Source organism: Aspergillus aculeatinus (assembly GCF_003184765.1).
Source record: "Aspergillus aculeatinus CBS 121060 unplaced genomic scaffold BO66scaffold_33, whole genome shotgun sequence".
NCBI classification, from domain to species: domain Eukaryota; kingdom Fungi; phylum Ascomycota; class Eurotiomycetes; order Eurotiales; family Aspergillaceae; genus Aspergillus; species Aspergillus aculeatinus.
In genome coordinates, this window is record NW_020291502.1 from 266,838 (window position 1) to 278,648 (window position 11,811).

The 11,811-nt window shown below is 50.8% G+C and overlaps 2 protein-coding genes across 2 annotated transcripts; one reads left to right on the plus strand and one right to left on the minus strand.

Moving 5' to 3' along the window:
- Positions 1–235: 235 nt before the first annotated feature.
- Positions 236–2,923, plus strand: BO66DRAFT_393002 (transcription initiation factor IIA large subunit). The gene is made up of 4 exons (XM_025647658.1): positions 236–637; positions 792–893; positions 1,320–2,380; positions 2,431–2,923. The coding sequence occupies exons 1-4, from the start codon at positions 620–622 to the stop codon at positions 2,468–2,470; spliced, it is 1,221 nt and encodes a 406-aa protein (XP_025502499.1). The 5' UTR covers positions 236–619; the 3' UTR covers positions 2,471–2,923.
- A 1,432-nt stretch (positions 2,924–4,355) lies between these two features.
- Positions 4,356–6,607, minus strand: BO66DRAFT_439993 (zinc-coordinating transcription factor SFP1; the record flags this gene model as incomplete). The annotated part of the gene is made up of 3 exons (XM_025651206.1): positions 4,356–4,670; positions 4,734–5,790; positions 5,934–6,607. 3 exons carry the CDS (start codon positions 6,605–6,607, stop codon positions 4,356–4,358), a joined length of 2,046 nt encoding a protein of 681 aa, XP_025502500.1.
- Positions 6,608–11,811: the final 5,204 nt, after the last annotated feature.

The following is an 11,811-nucleotide window of genomic DNA, read 5'->3' on the forward strand; positions in this document are numbered from 1 at the left end:
GTTACCTAAGGTATACTAGAAGTTATCTACAGATGTATTATTCTTAGTGTCTCTTAGTGAAAAAACAGTTTGCTTGAAAAGAATGCAGTGGCGATGATTGCTAAGAAATGGTAACTCAACTTAAGGACTCCCCCGGATAACCCTTGACGGGACTAGCGGAGTGGTGACTAAGCAGGCGGGAAGAGAGGCGGATTTCGCCCGGGGAGAGCGACTTTCACCTCAACCACATCCCTCTGGCACATTGACCTTTCTTGTCACCGCCTGGCCCTTGACTCAAGCTCCTACTCCATCTTTGCTTTTCTACCATTCTACTGGTTCTGACAAGGCAAACGGTACTCTCACAAGATAGGCCAACCTCGGTGAGGACGTGTTACTGTAGCGGGCGTTGGAGTTACGACTGTCGCATGAGCCCTTGGCAAACTACCAACGACGCCTGCGACTGCGACGCTTCACCTCAGATAAGCCGACTCTCTCACCCACGCCTTACCGTCGTGATATTCTAGAATCCCACTTCTCGTGTTCCACCGTCTCTTTAGCAATTCTTCATTCTCTTCCTACTCCTTCTCCGTTTTACCTAAACCCAGACAAGGATCCTCTGCGAGGTCCTGCCCCGGCGACCATGTCAAACCAGCAGGTGGTGAGTATCCATCCGATCTATCCCTACCTGGCTTGTGAGCTTCGTCGAGTATGGTGGCTATGCTTGCATGCCATTGAATAGTCTCACGGCCTCAACACTTTCACAAAGATATGTTCCTTTCCTTTGAAGGTCGTTGGCTGATACCTGCCAACAGGGCACGGTGTTCGATCGTGTCATCCAGGAGGTTTGCGATGGCTCTCAGGTGGACTTTGAAGAAAGCGGAGTGGATCAACAGACGCTTCTAGATTTGCGCAAAGTGAGTGATAATTCCAGTTTATGATTTCTCTTTGGATGAACAGCACGGAAAATGGGGATGGATTGCTCAGTGTCAGAAGGGGGTGGGGGGGGGGGTGTTATGTGTGATGAGGTTCCCAAGCGGGGCCCGAGAGGAGGTGCGGGAAAGGGCAGTGGATGCGCGGCTGGGGGGAACTGCTGGCTTTTGAGTCTCTTTTTATACCGCGCCGCTTTTACCCGCCCGTCGCTCTAGTCTGCCAAGCCCACCTTCACCTTCACCTTCTACTTACTCCCTCTCCCTCTCATTCCTTCCCTCTTACCCCGAACCTCCCCTCACCACTCTTCTTTAATTCTTACTGCGCTGTCCTTGCTGGGAGTCTGTCTCGGTCAAAATTGTCATTATTTCTGGATTTTTTTATTCGCAATCCACTGACATTTTCTATCGCAGAGCTGGCAGAAGAAGCTATCTTCGTTGGGCGTCGCTCATTTCCCTTGGGATCCCCCACCACCGCAACAAGCCCCTCCCAGCCAAAACCAGCAACAAATACTCCCTCCCACTGCCACCGTCCCTTCCAACGCTCCTCGTCCTGCTCCGTCTCCTCATCTACCACAGCAACATGTTCCTCCTCCGCAACAACCCATTCCTCAGTCCATGCCCACCACGGCTCCCCCCATGCAAGCTCCGGCCCCGGTAGGTGCCCCGCCTCGCCCCATGGGCCACCTGCCGCCGATTAAGACGGAGCCTGGGGTCAACAATCAGCCGGGGATGATGCCCGTGAACAATAACGGCAACATGATGATGCCACCCAGTGGATCAGCCCCCCAGTCTGCTCAACAACGGGCCGCCGACATGCTCCGTCAGCGCTATGGAGACGCAGCTGCCACTTCGGTTAGTCAGCTGCAAGCCCAGTCGCAGCCAGCGATGGGCATTCCAGGTCAGCCACGCCCACCAAACATGCAGCATTTGCCGAATGGCCAGGCGCCTCAGATCAAGCAGGAGCCTGGCTACTCACCTGCCCCTCGTCCTTCCTTGGGGAACGCTCAAACCGATGGTGCTGGAGATGCACTCTCTGAGTGGAAGGCAGAGGTCGCTCGACGGCGTGAAGCCGCGCAACGTCAGAACGGAGAGGGCGACCGTCTCTTGCGGGAGCATCTGAAACAGCGCATGCTCCAGTTTGAGGGTGGAGGCCTTATGCTACCTTTGGAAGAGCGACAAACATCTTCAGCACGTGGCCTTTCGCTTAATTCAGTAGATGGAACTGGAGCGCAACCTTCGGCTGTTCCCAAAGCCCAATTCGATGGTCCAGGTGGTGATGATGAAAGAGACGAAGATGACGAAGATGCCATTAATTCTGATCTCGATGACCCGGATGATCTTGTTGCTGACGAGCACGACGGCGACGAGTCTATGGGTCAAGTCATGCTTTGCACCTACGACAAGGTACAAAGGGTGAAGAACAAGTGGAAGTGTACGCTGAAGGACGGCATCCTGACCACTGGAGGCAAAGAGTGAGTAATCGGTCTCATCGGGAGGGTTGATCTCGGCTAACTAGTTTTAGATATGTCTTCCACAAAGGCCAAGGCGAATTCGAATGGTAGGCCCTAGTTACGAATCAGATCGCCAAGCTCAAGAACATGTCCTGCTCATGCGTCTCCTGTTTCTCTTTCCTAATTCCCCGGTGCTTCGCCTATTTCTCCTGCCATCTTTGATGTAGAAAACCAGTTATGACACCAATTTATGATGAAGAATCAGCCCATTCCACACATTCGGGGAGTTGGTCAGTACAAATTGACCTTTCCCATGACATACGTAACTACCTTACTACATACTACTCTACTACTGGAAGGGATGGATGGATTCCCTCCATCTCGGGTGTCAATTTTTCTTAGTTTCTTTCTTTCCTTCGTTCCACTTTGGATGTATCGTGGCGCTTGTTCAGGTGGACGGCAGTCTCTTCTGCTCTTTTCGTTTCACTTCTTCCCCCTTTGCTTCCATGCTTGTTTCTCATCGGGATCATGTACTAGTTTACCTCAAGTCGAATGAATATGACGTTCCTATCTCGTATGTATATCTCTTTTAATAAATTGCTGCGCATCGGTGCCCCAACGTAGCAACCCCACCAAAGATCTAAGTAATTAACTAGAAGGCCGGGTTACGACTGCGTGCATGCCGCCAAAAGTGGCCACGGCCAACGTCTATCCAACTTGTTGTGTGACAGCCCTCAGCCCCGTAAGAGGTACATGCAGTTCACAAAGAGACAGGCAAAGTCGGGTATCCTTTTCTTCTGGTGGCGGTGGCGGTGATGGCAACTATTAGTTGGTGAGTGCTGAGATGCTGACCGCTGGCTGCTGACTCGCGCGGAGCGTAACTACTTAGCGATACTGCTCAGGACAGTAGTTTACTCAAGTGACTGGGAAACCCTAACAGCATGCTGCTCTTGCAAAAGCAGCAGTAGACCGTACAGCCCTTAGTAGGTAGTTGTAGCAAGCATTTCATCAATGTGACTATTGAATAGTTCTGAGTGGTTCGCTGGAGGTGGTGGCCGAGGGGGGGGGGGGGGGGTTGCGTCTATGGATTCGCCTAGGTTAGCCTTCTTCCTTGCTTTTCCTTCTCGGATGCCTCGATGATGTATCGATGAATGTTTACAAGTTGGAGGGGGGAAAGGAGTGCCTAGAAAAAGATAGACCTCTCATACAGGTTCAGTCAAACAACTCCTACTACGGCTAACTTATCTCCGTCCCTCCTACTCGACTGTTATGTCTCTCCTCTAGAACGAGAAGTCCGGTCTCTGGTATCATCTTTTCATTATATTGGGGATGGAAGACGGAGAAGGTTTATATAAGAATGGAATTTTGTCTTGCCAGTTCTTTCTCATTTATAGTATAACCCAGAAGAATGGACCGCATAACGATATAAGCAACAAGGGGAATGTAGCGTGGATCTGAACGAAAAAGAGAGAAAGCAAAAAAAGAAGAGGAGATAAATAAGAAACAACCAAAGTTCTGCATGTTTTTCTTTTGGACCCCAAGCAATCAAAGCAGACCCATTGAAAAGAAGCAACACAAACTCCGTACAGCAAGACAATCAAGACCGAGAAGGAAAACATTTCATACCGATTCACAAACCGGCTGACAAGAGTCATTGGGATAAGAAGGGGGAGAGAGATAATTCTTTCCAGGAATGTCTTTCAAAAGGAAGGAAAATATTTTGAGACTGATCTAAGACTAGATCAAAGCACGGTCGTCTCCCAAACCGCGGCTGACTTATTGACAGACGTGAGACGTTTCATACCATTAACTCCAAGCCACCATACCGGTCATTAAATCGTACTTTCCGCGCGCGACGACGGCCATAAAACAAAATTCGTCGAGTCGAAATTAATGGGGGAATAATGAGATTTCAAAAGAGAACACGTCGCTATCTTCGTATTGCTTTTTTGCTTTTTGGTTGTTGAGCGGGACTGAAGGCAGCGCAGCTATCGTCTCAGAGCAAGCCCTCCTCACCGATGCCAGGTAGGCCAGCCCCAGCAACGTTGATATTTTGCCCCTGCATGACACCCCCGCCGAACGCCAGATTACGACCTGCAGCAAGCTGGAAGTCAGGGTTGCAAGGCGGGGAATGCGATTTGTGATACTTCAAGCCATTGAGGTTCTTGTAGCGCTTGCCACAAACCTCACAGCGATAGGGCTTCTCTTTCTCCATGCCAAGGGTACCGGGGTAAGGAGTCGAGGTCTCAGGATTGACGATTGAGAAGGTTCCATCCGCATTGTCATGTAACTGCTGGTTGTTGTGGCCGTGCTGAGGAGAGTCAAGTTAGCCTATGAGCCTGAAAAGGATGAGTAGAGATGAGAAAAGACATACTGCTTTGTGGTATTTCAGGCCGTTCTGATTCTTGTATGCCTTCTCACAGCCAATAACAGGACATCGGAAAGGCTTGGGCTCCTCATTAGGCAGAAGAGCGGTGGTATCAGGCACACCTGCCAGCAGTTGCTGCTCACGAATCCGCCGAGCAATCTCGCTATTCGGACCGTACTGAGCACCGCTGAGCTTAAAATGAGCATTGGGAGTGTTGAGACCACCAGTAGGGCTAAATAGCCGCTTAGCTGGCTCGTCAATGCACAGATCGACCATGTCGCTGTTACCAGTGAACCGGCCAAATTGCGGTTGACCTTGCATCATAGGGTTCTGCATATTCAAATCGCCAAAGCCACCAATCATACTCTCGTCGAGTTCAGCCGGCGTGCCGGGAGCGGAAGAATCGGGGGTAGTTCGGAACTGCGAGTTCTGAAGCGGGTTTGCCATCAAAGTAGGTGTATTGACAGACGAAACGGTAGGGTTGTTCTGCAGCGAAAGGGGTCGTCCGGAAGCGACAGGCGTTCCAGGCTGTGAGCCCTTGAAGCCCTGGTGACCGGGAAGCATGGACAGGTTCAGATGCGGGACTCTTTGGTTGCCATTTCCGAATCCTCCTTGGCCTCCATCGCGCACCTGAGGGGAGAACAGTTGTGAGGCGGCATCACTTCCGTCGCCGATTGTATCGTCCAGCTCCATATCATCGATTGTGTCCAGATCGGAATGCTGCGGAATCTGTGGCGTCTGGTTCAATTTTCGCTGCATATCCATGGTTCGATCCGGTTGTAGCCCGCGAGCTTGGTTGGGAATCTGTTGGTTTTGCTGTTGCGCCATCACAGCCGCAGCCATAGCTGCTCTGCCATCCCCTTGACTGGGGCGATGGCCTTGGTGGGGTGATTTGGTGGCGTGGGCTTCTTCATAATGCTGTAATAGATCGTGGAGTGTCGGGAGTGTCACCCCGCAGCAGGAGAAATCGCGCATGAAGTTCGCTTCCAGTTTCGGCAAGTATGAAGAAGAATGGAACGAGGGCGACTGAAAAGTGAACGGAGACGTGCCGGTCATAATGATACTAGGTCATCGAGCGTCAGCATCGCCGTCATCAGAAGTTACTTGTTAAGCCCGAATTTTACCCGGTGTTCGGGCGCAAGCAAAGGGATATATGATATCAGCCTGATTGAGGGGGTTACGGAAAAAAAATAAGGTGGCACGCACTCATCACGAATCCAGCTTCCAACAGACACTCCACCCCAGCTCATTCCACCAACTAAGCTTCCTGCTAATGACTCCCGCCGGGGGTTATCACGATTAGATCCAGACATTGAGATCGGTTTCGTTCCGTTGCCCCATTGTGCGGTAGCTGCTCCGATCGAGTCCTTGCGAGGAGGGGGGGCCTTGAAGACGCTGAGTCCGACGCCATTCGCATGGGAGAAGCTAGGTGTTCGGTCTACATTGTTCGCTCGTTGTAAAGCTGAGGTAAGGTTCGAAGCCTGCTGTCCCGGAGGGGAGACAGAGCTCTGGCGGGTGGCGATATCGATGGGAGCGGCACCGGTCATGGTGGTGGTGGTGGGCGGTGTGGTGAATGTGGTCGGAGGAGGTGATGAAGGGAAAAGAGGAAAGTCGAGGTCTTGGTGGAAAGGAGGGTGCAATTTTCGAGCGTCAAAATACGGTGAATGAACGTCGCTGAAGTCGAAGTCGAGGGAGTCTTCAGCCCAGGGCAGATCCGAGACCTTTTCCTTATCCGGTCTGCGCAGCGATGGGCCAAACCCGAGGGGAGTGGTAACGGGGGTGGAATCCCGAGTAGAGGCGCGATCGTGATCCCCAACAACGGAGGGAGAGTGATGAAGAGAGGGAAGAGGACTATGCGTCGCTTCGGACGAACCGAGCATGAAGAAGAAGAAGTTGATGGAAGAAGGATGATGGTTTAGACTAGAAAGGACGGTTTTGGGCGGGTTCACAGAAAGAGTCCAAGACAAGAAGAGCAGCGGTTTCCACTCTTTCCCCCTCGGATGTTGGCCCGCTTTGGCTGCGGAACAGTGACGGATTCGGGAAAGGTGGCGGGACGTAACAATCACTCGGCAGTAAGTAAGTAATTATTATTGCAGTGGGAGGAGTAGTTTCGAAGTGGAGTATGGATTTGTCCGCCGGTTCAAGGCAAGCAAATACAATAGTAGATAGAAGTAAAAAGAATGAACGAAGCTGGGAAGGGAGAAAAGGGAGATGGCTAGTAAGTTAATAATAATAAGTAGCACAACATGCACCACCAGAGACCTAAGGGAAGAGAGAGGGGAAAGGGAGAAAGACCGAGACGGAGAGTGAGCGAGGGACAGTTAGTTAGTTAGTTAGTAGGTAAAAAGAAAGATGAGACAGTAAGGTGAATCAACTGCAGGCCAAGGAGTTTGGCAACTGGCGGCCAAAGGGGTGGGAGCTCGTTTCTAGTGGTAAGATACATACATTACAGGTGAATTACCGCATACCGTAACCGTGACTCGACCTCTCGGGATGATTCATACACTCATACACTCATAGATGACTAACTTCATTTGCCCCCGATCCGCCCATCAGTCATCACTCATCACTCATCTGCCCTTCCCATAGTTAGTTACTGCAGTTGCTGAACCCATTCCTTTCCCCGCCGGTCCGCCCATGAAACACTCTCTCACTTGAAACTGGAAGACTGACAGGGCAGAAGCATTAGTCAGGGAACCCGCTGGGTGCCACCGCCGCGTTCATTAGTACGTAGTCCCTTCGTTGCCCATGTTCGAAATAGTGATCGACCCATCGGACGAAGTTCTGTGGAGAGCCAGCTGAGCAAAATCACTGAAACAAAAGAAAAAAAAAATTGTTGAATCTAATAGCTTCAAGATCCATCTGAGCAAACCACCAACAGCGTTCGTACTTTTCATAGTTTAGGGAAGTGTAGGGACCTACCTAATGCTACTAGACTACCTAACCTACGAGTGGGACCGTTAGCAGGCAATAAAATGGACACCGCTTGCAGTTTAGTGGCCGCGCTAGCGCTTCTTCGAAAAGTCGATGATGCTGATGACGGCGCTGGACTGGTGGAAAGCTGCTGCTGCTGCCGCGACTGCTGCAGGAGATCCAGAGGGGCGTCACCCTTGTAACGCAATCGTATTGAACGCTATCCCCACAGTGAATCCCGGTGGTATTACCACATCTATACACAGACAGGCGGTCCATCGCCCTGTGCTCCGTAGCCGCCGAGGAGCATTGATGATTGATTGATTGACTGCTTGATTGCTGCTGCTGCTGCTGCTGCTGTTATTGTTGGTCGCCAACTGCGTTGTCCTTGCAACACACAGACACAACAATATACTGGACTAGACATATACACACGCACATACCCACCACACGCTTCCATCCCAGCTTGAACAATTACTTAACTCCTAGAGGTGGTCAGGCAGGATGATTCCTCGGACAGACGGTAGATCCGGATCGAAGGACAAATCATCCCATGGGTCGTTCTCACATGTCTTCCTTCTTTCGCTGCTCCGCCTGAGCTTTACTTCCACTGGGCAAATACTTGTTCTTCTATCACCACTGCATTCCCAAGACTTATTGGCTAGCACTCCTCCTTTACGCTAGAACAATTTACTCCATCGAGAGATTGTCTCAGAATGGATCTGGCGGTGTCAGAAGTCCCCGAAAAGGAGTCATTCCCCTCTTCCCGAGTCCTCCTCCCACTCTCGCCAATCTGATGGTCTCGACATCTCCCGACTCGGGGTTGGTCATCGACCAACTACTTCCCCACAAGGCCCTGAAATTCAGCGTTTGGTCATTTTGCTTGTCTCGGAGGCACTCCAGGGGTTCGTGTACCGAGCGACGAATTTGACTCGTAGTGTCAAACCCAACCTAGCTCCCATATCCTTGGTGTCAGCTATACACGTACAGCGTATAAGCGGTCTGTCGGGATATGTCCAGGACAGTATGCGCTACGTCGGGCATTGATTGCGCTCACACCCACCTTCACCCGCTGAGATCTACTGTGTACAGTTACTTTCATTATAGCGGTAATGCGGCCGAGATGACGATAAGCATCAAGCACGGCCGCGTTATCGCCCCCCTCTCTGATCATCAGCATTGGCCAACCCTATACTCGATGACATCAATGTAGCCTCACTTTCTGCCTACTACGGAGCACTAGCTACAACCACGGAGAATTAGCAGAATCAGCGGTCTGTACGCCCCTCCGCGTTCTCACTCTCATTCTCATTATTCTAAGCGTCCAACTCTCCAGCCGAGTGGAGCGGTGGCCGGTCGCTGTACAGCCCACTACTGCTAGCGTTAGGGCGCCAATTGCCCTGCTTGCCGGGCCTTCATCAGATCCAATCATGTGCTGGGAACTCGGAAGGCAGAGGACTCATTATACTCGAGTGTGAGCAGTAGATATGATGTCTTTATTGATCTGCCAAGGAGTTCTGTATGCAATGCTCGCGGTTAATTGCAGGAGGTCCTGGAGACGCATGGGACCAATGTCGTATTCAGGACATGACCTATTCATGAATACCAAGCCCGACGTAATGGTTGCGGTTCTGGTCATTACAGATCAATTGCCTTACCGCGCATCACCTCCACAGGATACATAAGGCCTCACTTGCAGCTTCCAAGTAAGCTCTTTTTGACGCAGGAAAGTGCTTCCAGCCACCTGCATGTCCTCCGGATCCCGACCAGGCCATCCCGGAAGTATTGTATTCCACCTCCATGTGCCTCGAGTCCGTGTTGTTGCTATGCGACACCGCAGGTAAATACAGCGAACACTTGCTACGCCCCAGGTTGACCCTTCAGCCGAAGTCTCTCATATACCGGATTTTTTACCTAGACCGTCAGACTAGATCATGATACGTACCTCAATTTACGTTGTAGCAAACGAGGTAATCTACCCCCTTTTCCCCGAGCGCCGATCCCTGCGCAAGCCAGATAGACGAAAGTATAATTCGTCTACCCCAGCCGTCCTCTCAACATCTCCAAAGATCATGCGATCAGGTGAACGACCAGGGAACTTGAGTCGGATTCTTGGCGTTGGCGCTAGAAAGATCATGGAAGCATCCCTGCTAGCGGTAAATTCCACCGCTCTACGTTAGTCTATATGTAGGTTAAGTATACTCCGGAGTAGTACAGTACACACTGGGCAGCTCGACTGACCTATCTCTTGGTGATGGCTTTTCAACCTCTCTCGCCCGAGACTATCATGCCTGATGGGACGGCCACATCTATCATGATGCCAGCTTTCGCGAAAGGAATTCCTTAGAGCGAGCATCAGCCGCTTCAGCCAACGTCTCAAAAACCACACAAGACAGTTGCCAACTTGTCGCCTAGGTAATCGATCAACGACGGTAGATCATGATACCGGAGTTCAGAAGCTATGGCAATAAAACAGGAACCTCGGCAATGATACAGACCAAATAACGACCCTGCGGGCGGGTGTTGTCTACCTATGCACCAAGTCGCCATGTGGTAGTATGAACCATCGAGCACCACACCTCCGCCCCAGCAACCTACCACCGCAACCCAATAAGAGGAAGCTGCATGCGGCGGAAAGCATCCTCCTCTCTTCCATTCTTCATTCTTTCTTCATATATACTTACCCAGTACTCCGTACAGTGTACAATCTAAATACTGCTCCCCATCTTATCCACTGAATGGCTGGAAGTCAACCCCGACTTGGCCCGCATTTCTGCGCCCATAGCCAATAATTCAAGCCCTGCAGTTGCCCCTGGCTAGAGAAGTATGTAGCCAACTGTATCATGCACGGGGAAAGGCTCATGTGGACAGATCAGATCGCCGGGTTCGCTGAGACACGTACTCCAGATTCACGCACTAAGAAAAGGGTACTTTTGGCAAGCCAGATCTACTCGTACTAATCAGCATACCTCCATGTACTCCATATACTGTATACCCCGAGTCCTTGGGAATTGGCCGACGCAGGCGCGCTCTGTTCTCACTATTGCAAGGTATGCACATCTTGATCGATCAACTATTCCTCGCCAAGAGAGTGAAGGACAACTTAACTAGATTCTCATGGCCGGAAATTAGCGGCAACGAACTCTCATTATTGGGATGTTCCCTCGCGGGGTTGTGACTGTGGACTTTTGCCACTTCACATCTTCACATTCCGTGAGCCTAATCATGTGCCTGTAGTTCAATGTTCTCGTCTGTCTGTCTGATCGGAGAGAATCTGATGTCTGTGTGAGAGATATTGCGCTTTATCGATTTCACACATGGGTAGCGGCTTGAATGGTGACCTTTTACCTTCCATTTTCCCGCGTCCTTAATCTCTAACATCTAATACCGGTACTCCGGATGCAAAGATCCTGACAGACCACATTAGACAGTCGATCTGTCATTCCGATATCTCCAGATAAGACGATCCAGTGCCCATCTTTATACATCTGTTATTAATTCGCCTTTCCCCCCCCCCTTTTGGCTTTGCGCCATGGTACAGACCGCGGAGTAGAATACCATACTTTCGTAGCTCGGCTAAGCGACCATCGACCCTATAATTGAGTTCTTCTAGAAAACGACCCGAAAATGTGACAAGCGAATCGTAGGTTTGAGCTCGGTGGATCCCCCTTCGCCAAGCGGGACCGTGTATTTTTTGTTTTTTTTCCCTCCCTCCTTCCCCCCCTTCTACTTCGCTGGTGGGCTTTAACGACCTCGGTGCGAGGAAAGAACAGTTGTGTCGGAATAAACTGAACTTGTGTACTAGGAACTACGTAGATGTGGCCTAAGCTGAGCCGGGCCGAGTTGAGCTGGAGATATGCTCGCCGCCCAACTGAGTCGATCAGGGTCGAATCTCGGACAAGTTCTGTAGTTCGCTCGGCATGTGCAATGCGTTCGAGAAATGGAGAGATCGGATTCATCGGAGGTAGTGATCTTGCTGCAAGATCTAGACTGCTTCTAGGTTAGTTTGTCATGCTAATACTTGTAAGTCTATGACTAGATAGGTACCTTGCTTTAGTGTGTCCTTTTCTGTCTTCGTGCAGATGTTGTATCATCGGGGCAAATGCATATGGTGTCGATCTTTGTGAGCTTTGGATGTTCGGTGATAGATCATGACTGAAGCGGAGGGTGA

Excerpts from the sequence above, each read along its gene's own strand:
- BO66DRAFT_393002 (XM_025647658.1), top strand. Across the intron at positions 894-1,319 it reads CGCTTCTAGATTTGCGCAAA|AGCTGGCAGAAGAAGCTATC; the intron begins GTGAGTGATAAT and ends TTTCTATCGCAG. Across the intron at positions 2,381-2,430 it reads CTGACCACTGGAGGCAAAGA|ATATGTCTTCCACAAAGGCC; the intron begins GTGAGTAATCGG and ends AACTAGTTTTAG.